The sequence below is a fragment of the Pleurodeles waltl genome, chromosome 1_2, assembly GCF_031143425.1.
Source record: "Pleurodeles waltl isolate 20211129_DDA chromosome 1_2, aPleWal1.hap1.20221129, whole genome shotgun sequence".
In the NCBI taxonomy this organism is placed as follows: Eukaryota; Metazoa; Chordata; class Amphibia; order Caudata; family Salamandridae; genus Pleurodeles; species Pleurodeles waltl.
Genome location: NC_090437.1, coordinates 641,336,662 through 641,363,985, shown reverse-complemented (window position 1 = coordinate 641,363,985; position 27,324 = coordinate 641,336,662). Strand labels below are relative to the sequence as shown.

Sequence of the window (27,324 nt, the reverse complement as noted above, 5' to 3'; positions counted from 1 at the left end):
CTTCATCTGGGTTCAAATTGGTATAAAGGGGCCATGTGTTTCAGACTGGTGTGCTCTTCCTTTTGGAGCAGTGACCTGGGACTAAACTGTGGGCACCCTCAGTCTAATTACACAGCAGAGAGCACAGATGACTGTGTTTAGTATACAAATCTTCTGTTTACCTATTCTGGTGGGTGTTAGTTTCCAACAACAGATCACTCCTCCCAAATGTCACAGTCCAAAGGTAGTTAGGATGTGGCTTACTGTCCACTTCCATGTGTCTGGGGTTATGTGAAGGTTGACATCTGCAAATCATGTGCAAGTTTTCTCCATTGTATGTTGGGTGCTGGTACCTAACAGCGGTCTGTGATGCATAGGTGTCCATCATGTGACATGACTTACATGGCAAAATCTTGGCAGCTATAACATGCTACTTTCCCTTGGTAAGTGGGGCATGTGCATTGTCATGGATGATGATGTGTCATCAGTGTAGCCAACATTACAGTTACCTACATGTCTGCATGTGCTCCATTCCTACTAGGATACATGACTATGACTTAGATGTAGGCATGTGCTAGCTATGCAGATGGGATGATGTCTGGAATCTCCAAAATATATGTCCATGGTGTCCTGTTGCCGAAAGGGTACATCTGCAATGCTTGTCCATTCACAGTGATACTCCAGACAGGACTGTATAATCATCGTATGTTGTCAGACAGATACTATCATGCCTCATTGTATGTAATTTGTCATGTGTATCTGCAGTAGCCATGATGGATATGACAGGTAGGGCCATGATGTGGATCCACTTCATGACCATTTGTACCCTTGATGTGGAATGTTGGTTGTAGGTGCACAGCACCTGTGTGTTGTTTGGGAATTGTGCACTGACTTTTGGGATGCATCCTGGATTGACTTGCAGTTATGTTTGCATCAAATATGTTTGGACTCAAGGATTCACCCACAAACAGATGTCATACTTGCCATGCCTGATATGTGGGTAGTGATGTAGCTTCTCACTGCACAACAATTTGGTGTCCTTCAGTTAGTGGTTGCAAGGTTTGTGTCCCTCCTTCCTGCATAGTACAGTTGTCTACTACAAACATTCTCAGAACTAAACATGGAAATGGGTGTGAGACCTTGGTGGCCGCTATCCTGGACCTTACAGGACCATTCTTGTGAGCATTCAGGAGACATCTCTCCTTGATGGTTAGGACCTGACCTCTTTGTTTTTACTTGCAATACCACATGAGGGGCACGTCTGAGTGACCTTGCTGCTAACTCCTGGACTCATTTTGGGCAGGTGTCACTCATAGGACTGTACATTGTTGGTATGTGTCCATAGTGACATGGATGTTTCCATGTCTCCTAATCCAGGTATGGCATGTTTGTACCAGTGTTGTCTGCATTTTCTTAGCAACAACTGTTATTGTTGATACATTACGTCAGTGCAAGTTGGACATGTGCATAGGCTTGTGTATGTGTAATTGGTAGGGTACCTTACAATGAGATCCATTTGTTGGCTACTGGTTTACTGGGGTGTGCTGTATGTGGCACAGATTTGGGGTGAGGTGGTCACCTAGTTGTGTTATGGTTAGTGTGGTAGCTAGACTTCATCCATGCTATTGTAGTTGTCTGAGACCAAGCGTTTCTCATGTGTTACCTCAGTAATTCCAGATGATATTCATGGTTTGGTATAAGCACATGATGGTGCATCTTTGCTGGCACTTGACATGATGGTATGATGTGGCTCTCAGAGTTGTGATTGAAGTGTTTTCATGTTCATGTCCATGTCACAACACTACTTCACTTTCTTTTGGCAGCATCAGCACCGGTAGGCGAAGGAGACAGGGCCGTGCTGAGTGGGGAAGCATCTGGCCATGGGACCTTTGCTGCAGGCACCTCTGCCCTAGCCCCTGTTATCCCTGCTGCCCTCAGTGAGGAGGCTATTGACCTTCTGAGGTCAAACTCTGTGGGTCAGTCCGCCATCATGAATGCCGTCCAGGGACTGGCAACCCAAATCCAACAAAGCAATGCGTTCCTGGAGGGCATTCACAGTGTAATGGCTGACCTACAGAGATCTTTTCAGGCTCTGGCCTCCACACTGATGGCAGCCAGTCACCACTTGTCTTCCATCCCCCTTCCACCTTCCTCTTCCCAGTCCAAATCCCCCCTTCCCAGGCCCACCCAAAGCACACATACAGACTCAGACTTGCATGCATCCACCTCAACAGACAAGGGTAACGCATACAAACACAAGCACATACCGGCACACACACAGACAACATCCACCAGCAGACACTGCAACAAACACAACCCCGAAACCCCCTCAACCCCAGCATCACACACACAGCATCTGGCACACCTACAGACACCACATCAACAGTCACCGATACAGCCACCACACCCATCCTACCTGCAGGCACCACCCCAGACAACCCTCAGACATCCACCCCAGTCACCACACCCACACACACCACAACCACAGACACACCTATATGCAGCAGATCCACCATACCTGCAGTCACCTCCCCAACAGACATCCACCCATCCACCTTGGCATTTTCCTGCACCACCACCTCACCTCAGCCTTAAACACATAAATGCCCTCTCTCACCCACCCAACAGACACCCACCACATACAAGCACACCTCCCACAAACACACACCCAAGACATCCACACCTACATGTCAGACAACCACTTCCTCAACCTCCATATCCCAACCCCCTTCTGATGACTGTCCCTGTGTATATAAAGAAGTTTCCCTTTGTGGGCTAGACCTTACCTCTGTTCGCCCCCCACCCCATGCCACTCCCAAAAGGATAGGTTCCCTCCCAAAGTCCCTCCCTTCCACCTTCAAGGCCTCCTCTTCCCCCGCAAGCACCCATGCCCATCCCCCCACCAAGAAGCCCACCCCTCCCTAGAAGGCTCCCCCTCCCAAGCCCAAACCTAAAACACTCCAAGCCCAAACCCAACCCCGCTCCACTGTCCCCTAGATCATCTCTATGGTGCCTGCCTGCCTGCCAGCTTGATGCACCTATCTGTGGAGATTACATGGCAGTCAGAAGTAAAGTAGGGGCCCAACAATGTGCTTTTTGGCATTACTGTGTTTTGGACTGGTTTAAGGACTTGGACTTTGGCTTACAGACCTTATTTATTAATAAAGCCAACCTGTTGGTGATTTATTGGATACACCTTTTTCCTGCATTTTCTTACCTAGCTTTCTGTTGTTACTGAGTGACATTGGCTGTGTGCCTGTAGTTTGTGTGCTAGGACTGCTTGCTGCTCCATGTGATGTTTTTTGCGGTATGTGAATTTGTGTGCTGTGCTGTTGTCCCCCAAGGGAAGGGTGTGTGATGGATATGTTTGTGTAGCTGCAATGTTGGTGTCATGACATTGTATTGTCTTTATTGTGCTACGTGTTTCGTTTTGTGTTGTGTGATGTGGGTATGTATGGTGTAGGACTTGTCTCCCAGATATGGCTATTGTCTACATGTGGTGTGTGTGTGTTCTTGAGTTTAGTCAGTGCAGACATGGTGTTTTGTGTTGTGCTATTTTGCTTTGCATTTGTTGTGCATTTGTCCATTTAGGTGTGTGTCCATTGCAGCCGGTAGATGTAGGGATATGTCTCATGGAATGTGACTTGTGTGTGCTCTGTTGCCTTTCCCTTCCCCATTGTGTGACTGTGCATGACAATTTGCATTTGTATTGCTTGTTCCTGAGATTCAATTGGTGCCAATTCCTCTGCACATGTTGTTTGTGACCCTGTTCAAAGTGATATGTGTCTCAGTGCAGCCTCCTTCCATGTGTGGTCCTAATGCTCCGATCCCAGTTGTGCATGTATTGTTGCGGTGGTGCACTTTGTGTCTTTGGTCTATTTGTTTCTGTGGCATTTTGATTCCATTGTGCTATGTGTCTGTGTGATGCGCGTGTTGATACTAGGGTTGTTTGATGGTGGTTTTGTGAGTGTGCCATGGCACTTGTACATATATGTTTGTTGTGTGTGTGGCCAGCCCCTGGCCAGTGTTGTGTTTAAGTTTGTGGATTGTACTGTATATGTGCAGTTGTTGGGTTGTTGTTGCTTTGTATGTTGTGAATGTTGTGTGGCCTTCTGTGTCCCTGAGGCTGTGCTGTGTAGCCGTGCATACATGGGTAGTGTTGCTGTGCAGTGTGTGTGTCCTGGGTGAAGTGTTCATGTTGTGACTGTGTGGGTGTCCATGTTGCAGTATGTGAGTTTGTGTGTATGTGTTGAACATTCGGTGTAGATGCTCCCCATGGCATTCCCTCCTATGATGTGTTTGCTAGAGGTACTATATTTTTGTGATATCAATAGGTGTTTGTACGTACGGTGGTTGTCATCCACATCGGTGTTGAATCCGTTGTCTTTCGGTGAGCAGAAGCAGTGGCATGACTTTTGGAATGGCTCCATGGTGGCTCCAGACATGTATGGCTGTCTGCAGGTGAGTGTCTCCCTTTATTCTGTACGTATCCGCCTTCTGATACATGGTGGTCAGACCGCCACGGTCACATTGGCGGTGTGCAACCTCCTGATAGGTCAGGCGAAACATGGTCTCCACTGGCCTGTTTATGCTCCCAGGGGACAGCGGCAGTCTGTGCTGCTGGGTAGTGGCGGTGGACCACTGGTGGTCTTCTATTTGCTTGACCATCAAACTCATAATACAGCAGTATGCTCCACCAGCCCATTGACAGACTGACCGCCACTACCAACATGGCAGTCCTCAGACCGCCAAACTCGTAAACAGCCCCTAGGTCTTTTCAAGGCAGCTTTGTCCTTACTCTGTTGGTGCTTAGGTGTGATGACAGAATTGGGTTCAGTAGTGTTTTCTCCCTGACTGGGGATTTGAGGTAGTCAATCTAGTTGATCTAATGACGATAGAGCCTCAAATCTATTAGAGGGCGTAAAATACTTTGTTGCTGGTGGGACATTGCCTTATTCTTTCTGAGTCCACTTGAGGGAGCCCTACTAATAGGGGAGTTCAACTGAGAAGTTTCCTGTCTGTAGAAAAAACAAGGGGTTATGCTCTGATACTCCCTGAATGCACAGTGGAAAGAGTAAGACTCTGCATCAGGGTTTGCACTAAAGCTGGCATCCTGAAATTAATTATCATGCAGTGGCCATATGAAGATTTGGCCATCGGGTCAACCCAGGAAACTCTCCTAGCAGAAACAATATCTTTTGAGAACTAGGTCAGCCAGCCTAGGTTATTTCTTAATGAATATGTCACATTATTTAGTAAAGATGTATGAGATGAAAAATATGACATTCTTCAGTACAATTATGTATGGTGTCTACGCTGGTGGAATGTCGAGTCGAGCATCATGTATTTCATTCCAGCTATTGCCATGAGTATTTAGTGTGTCCCTCTTATGCTCATCCCTTGTCTCAGAGACCACCAATTTCTTTTGGGATTGCAGATTAGTTGGTGTTTGACTGTTACGAGATGACACACATGACCTTACAGTTTCCTCCCTTTTATGCTCGGGTAGGTCGTGTTTGCAGATTTGATCACTTGAGCTTCAACCCGTTTTTTCGGATGACCTAGGATTTTTTCATACTTCTCCAAAGGGGACATTCTGTCCATTAGTTTCTCTTGAGAGAGATGGAGTCTATCTAACTTTCTTCCAGAATAGTTATCTTTAGCAGCACTGAAGAGTAAAATTGAGTTAAGTCCTTAAAATAGCTGTCCAGCTAGCCAACACTCTCTACACAATCAGAGGCAAACTTTTTACAATCAGTTTCACTGGTGACAGTCCTCTTTATGGGCTTCTTTCCAGCGCTTTTTTCCTGCCTGGGGCTTGAGTTGCTAAAGATGCAAGTTTCGATATTGGATGATTAGGACTGGCATTATCTGCCAGGTCCTGTCTGCTTTTCTTAGGGAGTGGGCTATCAGAGTGAACTAGAACTTCAAGCATGGACTATAACTGTGAATCGTGAGAAATTCAAGGATTATGTTGATCAATTATGGCAATAGAATTCTTGGGGGTAGGTGAGGGGCCTGCCAAAGTAGAAATGAGGGTTTTGGGGGGGGTACTGATGAGGCATCTTCCCTTGCGTGGAATCAATAAGGTCTATAATGGGTCTCATAGTTTCCTTGCTTCCCACCAAGTTACGTCTTAAGATGCCCGATTTCTTCAAGGTACAGTTCATACCTGCTTCTACCTGGTCAATCTCTGTCTCTGTCTCAATAACCTCCATGGCAGATGATAAATAGCTAGTAGTGGACTTGAATCGAGCTCCCCCCTTTTCATGCTAGTTGTCAAATGACTTCCCTTGCAGTTGCCCATCTTTGCAATAGAAATAGAACTAGAAATTGAGTACCTTGCAAATTCTCTAATAGTAGCAGTTGAAGAGCACCACTCCTTATTTTGGGTCACACCACTGAGAAATTCACATGAAAGATGAGCCAAGAGATGGGGCCTAGCCCAGCCTCTTTCAGGCTCTGACAGGCACAGACAGGCCTGCTCTTGGCCAAGTCTTCACCTAGGCACATGCCCAGCCACATCCAGCAGGAACAAGCAAGTGCCTATTTGTGCTTCCTGGGGTATCTGGTCCCTCTTGCACCTCAGGGGAATGCTGGAGGATGAAGTCTCACCTCAGCAGGGTCTTAGGCAAGTTCCATGGAAATGCTGGCAGCAAAAAACGCAGTTACAAAGCATCCCATGGCATAGAAAAAAAACAAGCACTAATCTGCACTTCACAGTGTTTGGCCCTTCCTTTGCCTCAGAGGAACACTGGGGGATAGTCCAACCCCAGAAGGGCCTTAGACAAACTCCATGGAAATGATGGTGGCAAAAAAACGCAGTTACGTGCATCACGTGCCGCGGGAGCAAACAATCAATTATCTGCACTCCCCGGTGTGTCTGGCCCTTCCAGCACCTCAGGGGAATGCTGGGGGATGAAGTCCCACCCCAGCAGGGCCTTAGGCAAACACAGTGGAAATGCTGGCAGCAGAAAACACAGTTACTAGCATCCCGCGCTGTAGGAACAAACAGGCACTTATCTGTGCTTTCCAGTATGCCTCAGGGGAATGCTGGTGGATGAAGTCCCACCCCAGAAGGACCTTAGGCAAACTCTGTGGAAATGCTGGTGGTAAAAAAACTGTTACTAGCATCCCAGTGGATACCCATTTGGGAAAGGAATTGGACACTAAAAGGGTGACACCCACTGCCACCCAAATTTAAACCAAAGTGAGTAAGGTGTTGGACACTAAAGAGATGCCATTTACTATTCCCACTCAAATGCATACCAATCTGGGTAAGGTGTGGGACACTAAAAAGGTGGCATTTACTATTCCCACTCCATTTTAAACCAATTTATGGAAGGTGTTGGACACTAAAGGAGTGACATTTACTTTCCCCACTTCACAGCATACCAATTTGGGGGAGGTGCCAGACTATAAACAAGTGACATTTTCTATTCACACTCCAATCTAAACGAATTTGTGGAAGGTGTTGGACACTAAGTGGATGACATTTACAATTCTTACTCCAATCTAAACCTATTTGGGGAAGGTACTGGGCACTAAAGAGGTTACCTTTACTATTGCCACTCCAATATATACCAATTTGGGGAAGGCGTCCGACACTAAAAGGGTGACATATACTCTTCCTACTCCAAAGTAAACTATTTTGAAGAAAATGTTGGACAGTAAAGGGGTGACATTTACTTTTCCCACTCCAATCCAAAACAAATTGGGGAAGGTGTTGGGCACTAAAGGGGTGAAATGTACTATTTCCACTACAATCTAAAACATTTTATGTAAGGTGCTACACACTAAAAATGTTATATACACAATCAATACTTCATATGCACACATAATCTTTGATCTATAAAAGCACCTATGATGTACTTAAAAACACACTAACGTCACCTATAAATATATATATTCCTAATTAAACATTGACACATAAAATATTATTTTTGGCACTCCTAATAATTATTATATTTTTAAAAATATTTACTTCCATTTCTAAACTTTAAAACAGTTGTCTCCCTGCCATGAAAAGGCTACAGAAAGAGAGGTTGTAATCAGCCAGCCAGGTCTGAGTTCAGGACCGCCATGGCTGGTTGCAAATCTGACTGCCGTCATGCCATCGGGAACCATCTTACCAGCAGGGACAGCAGTCACCAAAGTCATAATTTAGCGGTCGGGCCGCCAAAGCCGCAGTGGTCAGGCTACCGCTGCGAGTTTGGCGGTCTCATGACTGCCAATTTCATAATGAGGCCATAGATGTCTCTTGGTGTATACAATGGGGTTGTGATTGGATTTTGAGGGGTTTTGTTTGGCCAACTTTGATTTGGAGACTTGCACTCCTGCAACTGCATGCTTTTGTCCAGAAGGTTGGTAGGTTAGGGGCCTGTAGTGCCAATGGTTACCACCACGCCCCTTTGATTAGTTCAGATAAAGTGTGAAGAAGACTGCAACCTGGGAACCCAAGAGCCTTCAAATGTTGAGGAGCAAAAACCACCACCCTCAACTGTTTATATTCTCCTGTAGGTTGCCATGCCTAGGCCTACAGGAGAGCAGTCACAACTGGAGCAGAATACAGGATAAGCAATAGTGTGGTGTATAGGGCATTATCACTACTTCCTCTGCTGGGCATTAAGTATTTCTGTCCTTGGCCATCAGCTTCACAAAAAGCATCCCAGATAGCCTGTCTAAGGACAGGTTGCTGAATTCATATTTCAGAGACCACGTTCTTTACTGGGCATCATTCTTGAAGGCCATTATCCCTGGTACAGCATGGATCTGTTCTGTCAGAACACGTCCCCAACTCCACCACTGGAGGGGCTACTTCCCTTAATTCTGCCACCATACCCACCATTTCCAAATTTGCCTGGAAGGCTAGCTGCCAATTATACATGTTGTACCAAAATGCCTGTCACCTGACTGAGAGTAGTCTTGATTCCACAACTCTGCTGCAAAAGAGTGTACTATGCAGGTGGAATGTTTAAGAATTTGTCTAGGCATAGGATTTTGTACTGGAAGGGTATCATTCCAATATATATTTTGTGCTAAACAACATACACACACACACACCACTGCACCACACTACAAAGGTTATGCTCTGGCATAAGGGTAGTGAGGAGCAGCAGCCATTTTTAATAATATGGTTCTGCTTTGCTTTCTCTCCCTTGAGCAACTCACCAAAACAGCAACTACCTTTGCTGCCCTGCATTGTGCTAAAACTAAATGTGCCCCTTTGTGTTCATGCCTGGCCTGCCCAGCCTTACTACTCACACTCTCAGGTGGTAGTAGGCTTTTCTCAGGCATGCTGTGTCCTTTTTCTGTCCTCATGTTACCTCTGCTTCATCTCTGAAGTCTGTTTCTTAACCTCTCTCTCTCTAGCTCCAATTCTTTATGTACCTTCATCCTCACTCTCTAGCTCATCTCTCTTTATCTCACCTCTCTCTCAATGTGCCTAAAATATCTCACTAGACTTTATCTCTACCTCTGTCTCATGACCTTACTCCTCTCTCTTTTACTTTCTGTGCCTACACCTAAATCTATCTCTCTCTATCTCCTGTCTGTACCTCAGCTCTGTCTCAAACCTCACCTATTTATCTCTAGCTCACTGCACTTTTTGCAGCTGACCACCCTGTATCTGTCCTCCATCTATTTGATTTCTCACACAACTTGGTTTCCATCTTTACATAACCTATCTATCTTTTTTTCTCTGTCTCTGCTACCTTAGCACTCTCTATCTCTCTCAGTTCTTTCTCTCTAGCACTACGCTGCCTCACCTCTTTATCACATTTCTCTACATCACATCTGCCTTACTACCGCCCTCTCTATGCCCATTGCTCTCTCTCTCTCTCTCTCTCTCTCTCTCTCTCTCTCTCTCTCTATCTCTCTATCTCTGCCTACCCTCTAAGTTTACCTCACCATTAGTTCACTACCTCAGCTCTCCACCTCCTTTTTCTATCATTCTAACTCTGGTCTCCGTATCTCTGTTCTCTTTCCTTCAAGTCTGTAAATATCATGCTTCTTTCTGGCTACCTCTATTTCTCCACATCATTTTTTTGTCTCCTTTGTTTCTCCCTTTCATCCTCAAACACATATTTATCTATATACCTCCATTTTAACTGATGCCTACTTCTCATAAACCCTCTCAATCTCTTTCTTTAAAGATCTCTTTACCTGCCTCATCATCACTTCCTCTTTTTCTAACTCACAACTCTCTATCTCTGTAAAAGCCTCACCTTTCTTTTTCTAGTTCACATTTCTTAACTTCAAGCTCCCTCTCTACTTTTCACCTCTTTGTTGTTCCTCAAGTCTCTCTACATATGGCTGACTTTACCTCTCTTTTTTCTGTATTACTTCTCTTTCTGCCTCAGCCCTTGGAGTACTGCATCCCTCTGCATCTCTCTACATGTCCTCCAACTATCTCTATCCCTCTCTCTCTACCACATTCTAGAACTGTACCTATTTTTCTGTCTCTCTTTCTCTAACTATATATTACTCATTCTACATCTCCTTATGGTTCTTTCTGGCTACTTCACTTTTATTTTCTTCACTTCTCTCCCTGCCTCATTTATCTTATTACATCGCCTCTTACTATACCCCTTTATCCCTCAGCTTCATGTCTGTCGCAATACTGTTGTGTGCATGTCTCTGTACATCTCTTGTATCTGTCACTGTTCAATTTCACTTACTCAGCAGGATTACAGGCAGCTGTCTAGCTGGAGAAGTGCATTCAAATAAAGAGAGGATGGACAATGCAATGGAAGAGAAATGAAGAGAAAGTTATTATATTTTTACTAATGGAATGGTGAAAATCTTCAGAGCAGTGGTTTGATTTTAACTGTTGCAGCAACAATGCCAGAAGTCAAAGCAAATATTCAGCAATTAAACCTACAATTCCAAGTACTATGTGCATGTGTCTTAATTTAATATTTTAAGCACTTATCCATGAACACCTAACAAGTAACCCTTAGAATGTTTTTCCGACAATCGGAGTAACAAGTAGGTTCGGCATCACAAGGTTTTGAGAAAGCCAAAAAGAGATTTAAATTCAAAGTTGTTCTAAACAGGGGACCCAAAATATGTCTTGCCCGCTGCCCTAAAAATCCTTCAGTTGTCCCTGAATGTTACTCCAAATTATTACATTTCACAAAAGGCCAGCCAGTCTTAACTGGAGTTTAAAAGTGAAAAAGTGAGGAAGATTCAATTAGCTATAAGGTTTCCGAATATTGCTACCCTTGCAGGCCACTATACCTTTGACTCTAGCCAATTGTAGGGAGTCGTAAATTGCAACCTACATCATGCAAATTAATGAGGTTGGTAGAACTGCAGCCCAATATGATTCAATATTTTGTGAATCAACCTATTAATACATAGGTCAGCTCATAAAATGTCAATGCATTCTGTACAAGTTAATATACAAATCACAACCAATTTTACCAAATTCAAATAAGAAATTGCAAATTGCAATTCGGAATTGGTCACAATTAACAATTTCTTATTTGGAATTTTAGTATGTGAGGGCCCCAATACTCTATTTTCCAATTCAACTTAATTATCTATTTATTAATTAATCCTGCACCAACTTAATCATTTTAAAAACCTTAACATTTCTGCTTTGGTGAGTGTATAATGTATTGGCTGAAAATTAAACAACTATTTCTCCATTCCTGAACACCCTACACTAGTTCGTGCTTCTCTGTCCCTTGTTTTCTTAGCTTGATGCAAGGGCTGGAGCGAAAACTCAAACTCCTGAGGGTAATGTAACAGAGGTGTAATGGAAGTGTCGTCTAGGGACTCTTCTGCATTTTTTTCTGGGGGTGAGCTCTCCTTTAAAACATAATGCTGTGCTTTGCTTAAGCGCCGGTCTAAGTTTTTAACATAGGAAGTATATATAGCTCTGCCTTACCTCCCTGTTGGCACACATGCGCTGAGGGGCACCAGTAAGGGTGAGGGGAGAAGCACGAGCACACTTCTCACTTGGTCACTGGAATTTACAAAAGACTCACCCTGTAGCTGCTGGAAGCACAGGTAGATGTAGCTGGTTAATTGTATTCCAGGTTAGTTATATTCCAGTGAACGTCCAGTAATCTTCCTGTGTACTTCAGGTTAAATTGAGGTGGGATTCTGATTCAGGCCGCACTGCAGCAGCGGCATGTTTTACAAAAGGAGAGTGAAGGTAGTACTGCATTTCCTCCCTTTTGGCAATCTAGCCCCTGGGGTGCTAGGGAGAGGCACGAGCACACCACACCTCAATGGCAATTACTGGTAGTTAGCTCAATGATGACAGACTCCCCACTCGACACTTGGGCAATATCCAGGTCTGGTTTAAGTGGATTAGGTGTAACCAGGTCGAGCAGGCCATGGTGCTGAGTTGAGTTGAGGCAAGGGGGGTAAGATAGGGAGGAGAAAGGAGAACACCTACCCCTCTAGAGTCGCGCTAGTATCACTCTGGTGGCTTCAGGTGCCATTGACCGGAAAGCTGCCAACAGATGTGGGCCCCCTCCAAAAGCACTTCTAGGGCACGTCTGGGCTTGTCAGTGGGCGAACAGGTGCGTGGCAGGCACAAACCTCACCAGCCTAATGCTGGCTGCCTCTGTGCGCCGCCAGGACCCTTCAGCTCCCTTTAGCTCTCACTACAATTCCTTCGGGTCGGGGTGAAGATTAGGCAGAGGATGAAGTTAGGATGGCTCACTGCTTGCTTGCACAAACTTTTCATGAGTACTCATAGTCTTTCCCTTTCCATGCATTGTAGTGCACTTTGCAGTTTTTTCGAGGGATGGTGGGTTGTGGGCACAGTAACTGAGGGTCAGAGCCCCATGGGGTAGAGTACCACTCAACCTGCTTGTCCTGCCCACACCATACCTGGCAAGCAGTTAGCACCGAGCAGCCTCCACACATACCATGAAAAGAACTATCTAACGGCAAATCAAGACAAAACCAAAGTTGTAATCTTTGGGTGTCAAAAGAACAAGAAATCTCTCACTTGGCACATTGGGCCCATGATTACTAAAACGGCATAAAAATACAATTGTTTGGGGGGTCTGATTCACAGATACCTCCAAACTTTCTGCCCACCTTTGCTCCCTAAAAAAGAAAGCTGCAGCCATCACATATGGTCTTGCCTGCCTCAACAAGAAATTAAAAGGTTCTTCTGCTGCCTCAACATCCAACGTCATAAAGGTCACCCTTCTTCCAGATCTGTACTATGGGCACTTGGACTTCCATGGTGCTTGCACTCAGCTTGGAGCTCGCCCAGTCCTTAGGTTACAAGAAAATATTTAAATTGCCTAGGTATCTTCATAGATCTCGAATACGCCTGGATTTCAGCCCAGCAAATCAAGGTCTAACTTGCGGGTACAGCACCCTGAAATACTATTTGGTGATATTAAAAGTGCTCAAGAACTCACTCAAGGCCTGTCTGAAGGACATATTTGAGAGCCCGGTGAACCCATAGTATCGACAATTACAGAGGGTGATAGCATTGCTTTAAACTGAAGTCTCAGCGTTAACACTGAACTCTACTCCCTTTTTGACTTGGAAGAAGGCAGTTAACAGGCAGCTGCATTTAATATCTTACCAGCAAGATATTGTTTCCTTAATGACCTCAGACATTCTGCTCCCCCTGAACACATCATACTTGGTTGGGAGATCCCAGCCCTATCTCTCAGAGGCAATCAACAGTCGGGTGTGTAAAAACATCATGTATTTGCAGCTACTTGGTTTACGAATAGCAAATTTTAACTCAGCATGGACTATCCCAGACAAAGAGGCGGCACGCAGACTGTGTAACTTCAAACGAGAATCATGTCTGCACCTTCAGTGCTGATGCCCCTCCCTTGACACCGTCAGGAGGTTTTTACTGAAACCGACGTTTCAGACAAAGGAGGCTCACAATTGCCAGGAGGTCTCTTCGATATGTTTCTCTCCAACCGACGTAAGATCCTTATCAGTGTGTGCCAAATACGTCAACGAATTCAGGGCTCACTTCCGGCCCTCTTCCAGGGACTCAGAACTACACCCATATAACTGACAACCAGAAACAAGGAAATGATTAGCTCCCAGGATATAGGGGTGGCTTACTGAATGCAGCACTTTAGGTATTTGTCAGGGCTCAATTGGGTAGGCTATACACATACTTTAAACATCCAGTTCTCGGTTTAACCATTTCTTTTAGCTTTTAGCACTTCAAATGGCTGCACTATGCAGTATAATTTCTTGCATGCTTGTGGTTCCCTTTGTGGTTTTAGAAATAATTTTATGTTGTAATTTTAATATGCATTATTTATAATGATTTGTAAACAAATGGTATGGTTTTTATTAACTAAACAATAAACTTGACACAGCACATCCACCACCTCATCATCACCCATAACGCCTGATCAAAGGATGTCCCAGTGGCTGCTTTGTGTACATTTAAGAAGGCCTCGGCCCAATCTCCAGCACAAGGGATGACAAAAGAATATTTCCATAAGGTCCCCCACAAGTGCTTTTTTTCATCCACCTCACTTGGCTCATGGGAGTCCAGCAAGCCATCAACATCTTCCTGCAGCGATTGCCTTGAGGGGCCATCAGTCACATGGCTAAACTCTTGCAGATCAAATTCCTGCCCACAGCTAAAAGGGGAGCCAGTGCAGTGAAGGGCCTCTCCCAAATGACCTGCCACCTTGTTCTCGGGGACCCAATCTGGAGGGCACAAAACAGATGGGAAACAGACACCCCTTGGTCCAGCCGGACTCAGACAACTGAGACTCGGAAGTAGAAGACCCCTATAGTAAACAGTGCCGGTGCACAGTTATGGTTTACGGCGCAAGTTCACAACAGTCGGTGTGCCCCGTTGTCTCTGATAGTGCCATTGGAGATGAAGCCAGCAAAACACATGCCAAATCCACTCAATCCCCCACAAAACAGCCCAGGAGGGAAAGCATATCAGACCAAGAATTAGGAAATGTATCAGAGTGCTTTCTTAAGTTATAAACTTCTAAATATTTTGCAGGCATTATACCGACATGCCTTGCCTTTGAAGCATGACTCTAGAGGCAGGTGACAATTCTCTTTCCGTCTTTTAATCTGTGAAGCCAGTTCCAACTCAAAATAAGAACCCTACATTCATTGTCAGCTTTCAGAGAGGAACAAGTAATTCTTTTCTGTACCTAATTTCCTGTCAGAAACTACCTTCCTTCATTAGTAGCTGGTACACTATTTCTTCATGTGCTTACATGCTTGTCGCTGTATGTGGCTGTATGTGGCAAATAATCCATTCAACAAATACTATAGATGATAAATGTTGATAAACAAATACCACATTTGAAAAACGGCATTCATGGTATAGTGCGAAAAAGTATAGATAGAGCAACAAACGATTATTACACAACTAAACAAGACAATGCCTTTGGATCCCTAGCAAATGAAAAAGCAAACCTAAAGATAATATATGCAATGCACATGTATTGTTCTAATATACTTAAATGTAATTAACTAATGTTAGATAAACATATTGTGCTTACTTCCCACATTAGTCTGGGGTCCATGTTTTGTTCCAGTTCAGTGGGAATTCGTTTCTCTCCAGCAAATGGCCCAAATCGTTCTCCCTAGTAAAGAAAATTTGAAATAGAAAAATGACATTTGAATCACTATATATAAATGCACATACATATGGATATATATGCATTTGTAGTAATTTATCACTATTTGTTCCCTGCATATACCTTTCAGAAGTAGTTCTGACCTTGTAGTGAAACAAGGACGTTAAGCAATGATTTAGTTTTCTGCTGATGAAATGAACTTGACATTATGTAAGTTGACCGTTTTTAGTTCAAGACCCTCCATTTCAGTTTTAAGATTAGTCGATAATTAGAAGTGCAAAATTATTCATGGGGCAATTAAAAATGTCACTTTGATAGATGGTTAAGTATGAAAAAGTATATCCAGAAGCACCAGTTTCAAAATGTTCTGAATATACATTCTTAAAAGGCAAATATCATTTCATTACAATTATCAAACTGTAAGACTATATATTGGTTCAGCTGCATTTCCTGTTGTGCATCGATCAGATTAGCATCTATATTGTTAATTTCTAATGGAAGGCAAGAAACTACTGGTATTATTGATCATTTTGTGATTATTAATTAATCTACCAATACTGGCTGTCAACCACTTTACCTTACACAACTAAATGTTTGCATTCCACATTTGTCATTCTCTGGCATTACTGCTGAGTCGGTTAGGTGAAAATGCTCATTGTGGCAAAGTGTAATTGGCTAGATATAGCCGCTTGAATTGAAAGTAAAAATCTATGTGGAATTTGAGTTGAGAATAGTTTACAACTTGCTCAACTGAACAATGTGCTAATGAAATCTAATTTTTATTCATAATCTCTCATATAGACCAGCAATCATGATTTTATCAATGTGAATTTGTTGCATTGAGTCTAAAATGCTGAATATTCAAAGTGACTTTGGCCTGATTAGGAGTTTGGCGGACAATTTGAGCTGTCTGTCGAACTTCCGACAGGGAGGTTGCCGTCACACTGGCTTACTCCCAGCCGGACCCATTACACGTTTCCTGCTGGACTGGTGGGTGGAAACCCAGGTTTCTGCCCACCAGCCTAGAAGAAAACTGGTGCCAGCATTGTCACCGGCTCGTAATCGAGCCAATAGCAATGCTGCCGCCACAGGGTACAGCACAATCTTCATAATAGCAGACAGTGAACATTGTGATGGTACTGGGCAGGGGGGCCCGGCACTGCCCATGCCCCCATTTGGTCCCCTTCACCTGTTTTCTGCCAGCCTTTTCATGGTGGTAAAACAGCCATGAAAAGGCTGGTGAAGAATAAGATCATAACCAGCAGGGCAGCGCTGCATGTAGCACTGCCCTGGCTGATTACGATCTCCACCTGCAGTCAACCTCTTGGGATCACCGATCCCAGCGGAGATGGCGGAACCCTGGTGGTTTAACTACCAGGGTCTTAATGTGGTGGTAGGGCCGCTACAGAAGCGGCAGTACTGACCGACACTGTGAGGGTGGTGATCTCAAGACCGCTAGCCTCGTAATGAGGTCCAGCATTTGGTTCACCAGAAACCAATAAAGCATATATAACAGAAAACAGAAACAGTATTTGATACATAGTATGTATACTTAATTTTTATTCATATGATTCAACATACCAAGAGTATTTGAAACATTTGTATAGTTATATAAAAAACTAATCTTGATTCAAAACATACTTAGATATTGGATCTCTGATAATCAATTAGGCTCTGTTAAGCTATGATAAAACACTAGATGACCTAAAGGGTAACACAGAATGCAAATAGAAATAATGCTAGATCCAAACCTATCAACAACATAAAGATCATAACATTTACCTTACTTTAAAATATCCAAGTATTAAAATATGTCCTGAGATATATGGCAATAATATAGAAGCTGAAACTCATCTCCATGGCTAAAGTACATACTTTGAACAAGTGAGCCAAACATTAAATAACAAGTATTTGTAATGCAAAGGGTCTCACATTTGCTCGAGTTAGAGCTATTAGCGTTGTAAACTCCTAACCGGCTTTTCTTGCCACATAAATTGAAAATTAAAAGAAAAACTGTTTCACATTGATGAGCTGATTCACAGCGCCACGCCCACCATGGGCATCAGCATGAAGAGACATACAAAAGCAAAAAGAAGTTCGCTCACAGTCAAACGTATCGGCAAAAGTGCAATTAGCCGTGTAACAGGGGAGATAGCCAATGCAGTAACAAACCCTCCCCAAGAAGGGACAAACTTAAGCCATTTACCAATGTCATCAAAGGATTTTTGAAAGGCAAGCCCACGAATGACTGGTAGTGATGTGGGCATTGTTAAAAGCCCAGATACATACCAACATGTCGGAAAAGCAGCGCTTGCATGCTACTATGCTCGACCTAAAAATTGGCTAACCAACTACACAATTGGTCCTGATGTGTCTGTTTATAAAATTCTGAATGCAACTAAATAACGCCTGGCCCTAAAATTCAGACACGCAGGGTGAATCCATCTACTGCAGGGCTCACAATATTCTGGACATAAAAGCAGGACATTCTCCCCTGACTTGGGAGGCAAATCACAAGCAGGGCACATGTCAGAAGTATGACTTTTTGTCCATTTGTTACTAAAAGCCCTGAGGGGTATGGTGACTAGGTGGAATCGTACATACAAACGTTTGGCCAAGGACAGAGTGATCTGATCTCAGAGGGTTCAAACATGGGACTTAAAGCTAAGAAATTGATTGGTCAAACAACCTGCCACAGTACCTGTAATATACTGGTTATCAACATATGCCCAATACTTGGATTTTAAGACTAAGGGCCTGATTACGAGGCTGGCAGTTGAAAGACTGCGATCCTCGCAGTGATGGTCAGACCGAGACAACTGTGGCTGTCTTTCCACATCATTACAACCCTGGCGGGTGGATCCAACTAAAGACTGCCATCCCCGCCAGGAACATGGTTTCTGACGTCGTGATGGCACCTGAGTTGGACTCAGCCAGTGTTGGAGTGCTACGATATTGGCCTTGGCTCCCTTAAGGGAGCCAATACCGATATCGTAGCACTGTTCCCGCCGGGAAGATCGGCGGTAAACATATACTACAATGTTCCTCCCGGTCAGCCTGTTGGGAACATTGTCATATACTCGGGTGGAGTCACAGCCATGGTGGTGGCATCCTCCCCGCATGTTTGGCGGTCCCGCAGTGCGACCGCCAAACTCATAGTAAGGCCCTAAGATGTCTGCCTTTGATTTTTCTCCAGATGATTCCACAATCTGACCCACACAAGTTTCTTAAACCAAGTAGAGGCAAACTTTAACCAAGAGATTTTTAGAGCGCTATTCAACTTCATCACTTCTGCCACTGAATCTCATTAATCTTATAGCTCAGGGGTAGATCAGAATCTTACCCAGTACAACAGAGGTTTCATTTGGGCAATGTCCCTTATTCGCTTAATACCCAGATCAAAAAACAGCTGGTTTAAGGGGTTGCTGGCTGAGACTACAATGAGAGATCTAACAAAAATGTTTGCGTCCGCTGTCAGTCTCCAGGTATCTTCATGGTCCCAGATCTCAGCAACCTAAAGTGCAGCACTTTGAGCCACGGCCTGATAGACTTCTAGGGATGGATATATTGGTTGTGATTGTGTTTGTTTATAGAATCGCAATACAGCATTAGATCTTTGTTTTATAAGCAAGGAGCTTTTGCAGAGTTGTGATTCCCAGCTGAGCCTATTGGTCAGCATAACACCCAGGTAGTCAAAGACATAGACTGACAAGACACATTATTTCCATGGGAGACTAGTTAGTGTTCATTCCCACAATTATCATGTTCAGCCTGAGAAATAGGTGGACCACTTCTCTGCGTGTTATGCTGAGGAGGAAGGCATTATTTCCCAGACAAGGGGTCTACCATAGATTTTAACAGTGCTATTCCTAGTTTTAATGTTGCTGAATACCACATATTTGGCTATGGATGCATTTAGTTGTAACCCATCGGCACCACAAAAAAGCAAAGACTTATCAACCAAATCCTGGAGACCTCTTGGAGTCTTTGAAGTAATTAATCATCTGTGAAAAGCAGTATTGAAATCTTAGTGACATTTAGGACAAGAGAGTCATCTCTGCAACTTGTAAGATCCTTTATAACATAATTTATAAAAATATGAACAGGGTAGGTGCAAGAACGCATCCCTGTCGTACCCCGCGCTTTAAGGAAATTCTGTCAGTCACTTCTCCCTTAATTCCTCAATGCACCTGGTCAAAATTGGCTTCATATAATCTAGCGATCAGGGTGGCCAGACTAGCAGGAGCTCCAATTTCTATTAGAATTGCCCACAGTTTCTTGCAGGGCACAAGATCAAATCCTGACCGTAGGTCAACAAATGCCACATATAGTTTTTGGTCCTGAAGTAAAACACATTTCCAATAAAAAAGTGAACCTGAAGGCTTGGTCACAGGTACTGGTTTTGGGACGGGAGACAAAATGTGATTATTGTCCATCCAAGTCTGCAGTTTCTCAAGTACCTGCCTTGCAAAGTTCTGTAGCAGGTTACAGGTTAAGCTTATGGGCCTATTGGAAGGACATTGGTTTCTTCCTTAAAAAAAAATGGAATATTCATAGTCCCCCTCCAGGTCTCAGATTGTGCTTTGGGCTGCAACAGCAGTAGTTAAAATATTTACATATGGGGCCCATATTTGATGTGCTAATTTATGTAAATTGCCAGGTATATAGTCCTGGCAGGAGCTTTTGCTAATTTTAAGTGACTGAAAGCAGAAAGGGTGTCTTCAAACTAAAATCTAGATCAATGCTGCTACTAGAAGAGCAATTGTCTCCAACTGGGATGGAAGAATCAACAGGAAGTGTCTGGGAAATAATGCCTTCCTCCTCAGCATATAATGCAGAGAAGTGGTCCACCTATTTCTCATGCTGGACATAACTGTAGAAATGAACACTAACTAAACTCCCATGGGAAATAATGTGTCAGAAAGCTTGGTTATCATTAGTTTTTGTGGCCAACAATGAGTCCTGTCGTTCAACTCCACTCACTTGTTTTTGCTTTGGCAAGGTCCATTTTAGCACTGCACAGTACCTCAACGATGCCAGAATGACTACAATTCTTAACAGTCTTACTTAAAGCTCTCGTCAAAGTTTTACAATCTACATTGTACCATTTATGTCCCTTTTCATACAAATCTTTCTTCTAGTGTAGTTCCTTGTAGAACACAGATTGCAGTTTGTCAAAAAGATTTTTATGAATAGCTAAAATTGGTAATGAAGAAAGATCAACCTCTTCAAAATCAGAAAGCAGAAACCAAATGCACAAACCATTGATGAAACTGAAAGTGCATTTCAATCTGAAAAATATAGAAAGCACTGGAAAATGTATATTGATTTTAGATGACGGAAAATTGTTTTGAAAAGTTTAGAGAGATATTGGCAATGTGGTGCACATCATTTGAATATGTCCACATCATAACTGGAAATTAGACAATTTCATTATGTAGTTCTACGATAAATGCAAATATCTAATATACCCCTAAGATGGCTAACTCACAGAATATCTCTGATGTAAGGATATATACTTTTTTTGGGTGATGATTCATCAAACTATCTTTGAAGTCATATAAAAGTTACATAAGAATTAATATTATCCTATTTACTGCAAAATATTTTATGATGTTTAATTAATTTCTAGCTCAAAGCTCAATAGAATTTCTTAACCCGACAAGTATAACTGGATTCACTAAACTTTGGGGATCGTAATATTTCTGGTAGGAAACTGCAAGAACCTTTTATTAATTTCTGAAACATTAGCTGGGTTCCCCTCCACAATCAGTTGAATAACGGAGGAGTTTTATAGTGCCCCATTTGCGGTCAGCCATGGAGTACATGACCTGTGGTGAGGAATCCCATGTGGCGCAAATATTTTCATACCCCTGAAATCCCTTACTCGAAGGTGTGACTGCATTACAACAACATCACCATCTGTATCATCATCATTGCCACATCCAAATCATCACTCCCACATTAATGAGCATCACCAAAATAAAAATAAAGTGTATCTTCCGCTAAACCGTTTTGGTCAGTCAACTGAAAATTCCTCTGCATTTTTCACCTTTTGAGCAGAAGGTCTCAGTGTTCACAAAGAAATACCTCTCCCATCTTTCTTCACTCTTTTTCACATCTCCCTCATCAAACATGGCTTTTTACAGCTGCCATTTATGTTCTCCATTTTTATTCCTCTGTGGATGAATTTCCTCTCTGATTCTGAAGGAGTCCAGTATTTGTGCCCGTTGGTTAAATCCAAGTCAGTTTAGTTCAACAAAACACACTTTTTACCTTTTACACACTTTTTACCTTTTGTTCTCCCCTTCACAGATCTTTGAAAGGCTAACTGACTGACGAGTAAATCTGTTCCTAAATATTTGTTTAAGATCCTCTTTGGAGGCTCTACCACACCTCCCAAGGTGTCAGTCACTTCAGCAACCAAACTCCATATCTGATTAATATGGAAAACTATAACCTTCCGTGTAAATGATGTGAATCTCACAACAAAACTTCAACTCTACCAATTCTTTTAAATAATCATCTTACAATTGTGACACAACAGTTTCCCCTGAAACAAATATTGCTCAAACCTGTTTGGCTGACTCACAATTCTAAGAGATTTGTAATAGTTACCTCAGAAAATGAGGATGAACACATTAGAGGAAACCCACTTTGAGAGAACAAAAAATGAAAGCCACTAGCGCCAGAGGTGACCCCTGAGGTACTAACCCAGTACCTGGATCCCATGCCCCCTACTTTCAGCCCTGCCCATGACCAATCAATAAGGCAGGCTCCTACCATCCACATACTAATTGACACCCCCACATGAGCCAAAAGTAGATGCTGGATCAGGCCCTTCCTGTAGGGTCATCCCAAACCTTCTTGCCTTCATTCTCCCCTCTTTGTTGAATTTGTTTTTGTTGGCTTTACTACTCTGTACACTTTACCACTGCTAAACAGTGCTAAGGTGGTTTCTCCCTAAAACATGGTAGTTTGGCTTGTACCCATTTGTCATATTTAACTTACTTATAAGTCCTAAGTGAAGTGGTACTATATGTGTCTAGGGCCTGTAAATTAAATGCTACTAGTGGGCTTACAGGATGGATTGTGCCACACATTTAAGTGCCCTTTGAACATGTCTCAGACCTGCCATTGCAAAGCCTGTGTGTGCAGCTTAAACTGCCATTTCAACTTGGCAAAAAAAAACTTTTCCAGGCCCAAACCTTCCTTTTTCAATGCATATAAATCACCCCTAGAGAACACCCTGGTCAGCCCAAAGGGCAGGGCAAAATGTATTTAAAACGTAAGACATGTACTTTTACGTTTACCATGTCCTGGTAGTGAAAAAACCTCTTAGATCTGTTTTTCACTAATGTAAGCCCTGTCTCTCCCATAGGATAACTTTGGAGTTGCCTTATAACATTTTAGAAGAGTAATATTCAAATGTGAAGAGATAATTGCTGCATGTTTGGTATCTATGTAATCCTAATTTAAAATCCTAAATTATGGTGAAGTCAAATTTTCATTATGAAAATGGAATTTTTAGAAGCCTAGCATTTTCCTGCCTTAGCCTTTTGGTGCCTGCAGCCTACCTAGGGTCAAATGGCTGGGTGTAGTTGGTAGTTAGGCTTTGTCTATTCCTCCTAGGCAGCCACACACAATAGGAGCATAGGTTTGATTTAATGGGCCATTGTTGGCAGGATGACAGGGAGGAGCTGGACCCAGCCTTAGTTACACCTAAATAGGGTATGTCTTGTCTCCACAGAAGAGGCTCATATCGCCTGTAGTTAGACTAGAGCCAAGGAAGGGAAGGCAGAGAATCTCTGCACTTCAAAGTCATGCCTCTAGACATTTCTCCCCACTTGAAAGGCACAAATGTGTATAAAAGAAAGACACCACTACCACTTCATTACACTTCTGGACCTGTGGATACTTTGCCAGGAAGAACGACTGCTGTGTTGCTGAAAGGACTTGGACTCTGTTGGACTGCTTCTATGAAGGAGCAGCTGCATGCTATCCTGACCTGCTTCCCTCTTGCCTGTAGAAGATGAACTGTCCCTGAAACTTCATTTTGAACCGAAGACCCCAGAGTGACTTTAAGGGCTAGTCTGATGGCCTCCTGATCTGAGCCTCAAGGAAATAACAGCCTCCCCACAGCTACTTGCCCATCTTCATTGAGTCCATGGACTGCCCCTTCCCCAACAACCCCCCAACGGAACCTTTCGGGTTCTAGGCCCTTAGTGTGGCTCTTGAGCTCGTAAAGGAAAGTTTTGGGGGGTTTTGCAACTGTGAATGCACCCACAACAGAACCACGCCGCTCACACAAAAAATAAGCACAAGCTGTGGCAAGTCTGTCTCTTTGCAAGCCCTGTTTGCCCGCATGCATCACCAATGTGAGGTTCCAGCCCACTCACTTGCGATACCCAGCTTGCTCCTCATGCTACGCTGACCATCACCAGTGATACGCTTCTTGATCCCGGTGAACGTTTTCCCTGCGACCAAGACTCTTGGCCCAAAACCTGAGGAGGTAAAACTTCAGTGGGACAAGTTTGGGACTGTATCTGACCCACGCACCATTACAGTCGGCTGGAACTTATAATTTTGACCCGGTCCAGGGCAACCAGATAGCTGTGGTTGGTGCTTTATGCTCTTGGGTGCTATATTGCAGTTTACTCTTTGAAAAATTCATAACTCTGATACTACTGATTGGATATTGTCATTTTGGTCTTATTTTGTGTATTACATTTTGCTCCGTTTTATGTTGGATCTTTTTGTGTGGTGTTGTTTACTGTTTTACTGTTTGAAGTGCTGCACAAATACTTTACACATTGCCTCGAAGTTAAGCCTGATTGCTCTGTGCCAAGCTACTGGGGGTTGAGCACAAATTAATTTGGGGAGAGCTTGTGCCTTACCCCGACTAAGACTGTGGTTGCTGCTTGACCAAGGGTCATACCCCACTCAACCAGTAACCCAATTTCTAACATTGGTGATCAGTGGTGAGGATTGGACTCGTGTTTGTGAAATGCTGTACAGTGGTTTGGTGAACACTAACATCCTATCTTTGAGACCATTGAGTTTTTACATTCTCCTTTTTCTCTTATTTGGTCATTTTCCTAAATTTGATTCCTGCATCACCTTCATACACTTGGGACTATTGTTGTTGCACCTGTGATACCTTGCCAGAATGGAAATGAATGCCATCTGCCTGTCATATTACACTATGAAGGAGCTGACGAGGTTCTGCAAGGAGAGTGGCTGGTCCCGAAGAAACAGTCCACTAAGCGGGACCTGAGGGCTGTCCTGCCTGATTTTGAGGTGAAATGCTGGTTTGGGGCACCCCCAGAGCACCAAGAGGGTAGTGACAATGAAGAGGAAAACTTTGCAGCTCTAGAGAAAGAAGAGCTCTTTTTTACCTGAACTCCAAACCAGAGGGCCATGAGGGCAATAGCTCTGAGAAGGATAATGAGGAGGAGGAAAATGACTGAGCATAGGCTTCAGGAGTGGGGGAGCCCACAAGGAGGGAGTCCCCCACTGGATCCAGTGCAGGAAGCAGTGTCTTATCTCAAACCCTGTCTCCTGAGGAGCTGAAGGGCAGCTGGCCCAACTGAATGCAGAGGAGAGAAGAGCTAAAGCTAGCAAAGCCCTAGCAGTAGAGAGAGGCCTGAGGCTGCGAGAACTTAAGCCAAGGACAAACTTGCCATGGAGGCAGAACAAAGGAACACTGAGGCTAGGAGAGCCTTGTAAGAGAAAAAGATCTTTCTGGCTCATGAACTGAGTCTTAAAGACCTCACTCAACTTGAAGGCTTAACAGGTGTTCTAGGAGGAATGGTGGCAGTGAAACTACAGTATCCAGTGGTGATGGAAGGATCCACATACACACGGACTTCGAGCCTTACTGCAAGGAGGAGGTGACACAGGTGGTTTGAGGCATATCAAGTCACTCTAGAAGTGCACAGGAACCCTGAGAAGGATTGGGGAGCTGGATTTGCATATTCCTAGTGATGGTAGGAACACCACACTTCCTCTATAGAAGGGGAAAAGGCTGAAGTATCCCACCATTAAGGAGACCGTTGTCAAGAGATTTGGATTCACCCCAGAAAAGAACATGTTGACATGCAGGGGCAGTCAGAAACTGTCTCACCACTCCTGGGGGGATTTTGTGGGTTACTTTAGACAGGTGCTGGATGGTTGGGTGAAAAGTAGTGAGCTAAACACCTATGATGGCTGTACAATATGATTGCTAGACAGCAAATGTTCAGTCACTGTTTTCCAGAGCTATGCCAAAACCTGGGAGCTAGCAAATGAGGTAGATCTCTGGATGAGTAACAGTGTCTAGGAAGGCACTGGGGAGTGATCCTAAGGAAGGGGACTCACGTTCCCCTCATCAGAGTGAGGAGGAGGTAAGCGGTGATCAATATGTGTTCCAGTATGGCGAAGGGGGAAGGGTTCCATGTCCTGTCTAAGCATAGGAGGGGAGGTTTTGATGGGCAGAGATCCAGTGTGCCCTATTTCCAGCCCTAGAGTGTGGGTTGACCCAAAGGGGGCACAAGCAGAGGAACATGGTCTATACTGAGAGAACATCCACTAGTGGGAGCTCTACAGTGTCAGGAGAGGTGGGTGGGACAGCTGTCCCAGGTACACTACCAGTTCTGTTTTCTGGGGTACCACTCCACAGCAGAGGGTACAGTGGCCAAAATGGAGGAGCAGGAGGTGTAAACAGTCCACAGTGAAAGGACCAGTGGGCCAGGGGTTGCCAGCTTTGAGAACAGAGTACCCCAAGATTGACCATGGTGAGGCCACCTCTGACAACGCAGGGTTCCATGTGCTGTCCCAGGGACAGAGGGCTGCATACGTGTGCCAAGAAGACTCATGCATGACACAAACACTATGTTTCCTTTGAGGGGGTAGTGGTGCCCACTTGGAAGTCCTGGCTCACCAGGCACATTCAGCCTAATGGTGGAGACCCTGGGTTGAAGGACCAGTTTCAGGATGGTATCCATAAACTGGTGGGAGAGAAGGTACAAGACACCTGGGGCTACGGCCCCCACTCTGAGAAACCAGAGGTCAGAGACCAGAGGTTGGCCTGCGCCTGGCTCTGGACACTGAAAGCTGTTAGTAACCTCTGTTGGTTGTTATCCTTGTGAACAGAGATTTCCCTGAATTAGGGACAGAAGTATGATCAAAGGGGTGGGAAGGGCCACATCCCTTTATTGGCCACAGTGGCATTGTCTGCCTTCTCGGATGCATATATAAGTAAGTTAAGTTTAGGTGTTGCACAGATGGGGTCCACAGGTGAGGTGTAGGGTCCGCATGGGTCAGTTCAGTGGCTCAGGAGTATAGACAGAGGTGTCCAACAAATTGATTTCAGAGAGGCGTAGAACTGACAACGGTCCCTGCAGTAGAGTGCCATTGTCCACGTTCTATTGCCTAAGCAAAGAACCCCATCAGGGTATTGATTAGTCTACGCTGGCTTTAGGAGGGAGGGGGAATGTGTTTGACCTGGCCCTTTCTACAGGGCCATCCCAACACTTTTGCCTTACTCCTCCTCTTTTTGCTGAATTTGTTTTTGCAGGCTTTAGGACTCTGTGCACTTTACCACTGCTAACCAGTGCCAAAGTATTTGTGGTTTCTCCTTAAAACATGGTAGATTGGCGTATACCCAATTGGTCTATTCAATTTACTTATAAGTCGCTAGTAAAGTGGTATTATATGTACCCAGGACCTGTAAACTAAATGCTACTAATGGGCTTAATGCACTGATTGTGCCACCCACTATATTAGTTCTTTA

General features: G+C 43.9%; 1 protein-coding gene across 2 annotated transcripts in view; it reads right to left on the bottom strand.

The window, feature by feature from the left end:
* The window catches only part of PRDM5 (PR/SET domain 5), a 690,485-nt gene that overhangs the window by 604,843 nt on the left and 58,318 nt on the right, over window positions 1-27,324 (bottom strand). For both annotated transcript variants that reach the window (XM_069242565.1, XM_069242566.1), the window contains exon 2: window positions 15,474-15,557. In XM_069242565.1, coding sequence (XP_069098666.1) covers window positions 15,474-15,557 — 84 coding nt within the window. The remainder of the gene's footprint in view (window positions 1-15,473; window positions 15,558-27,324) is intronic.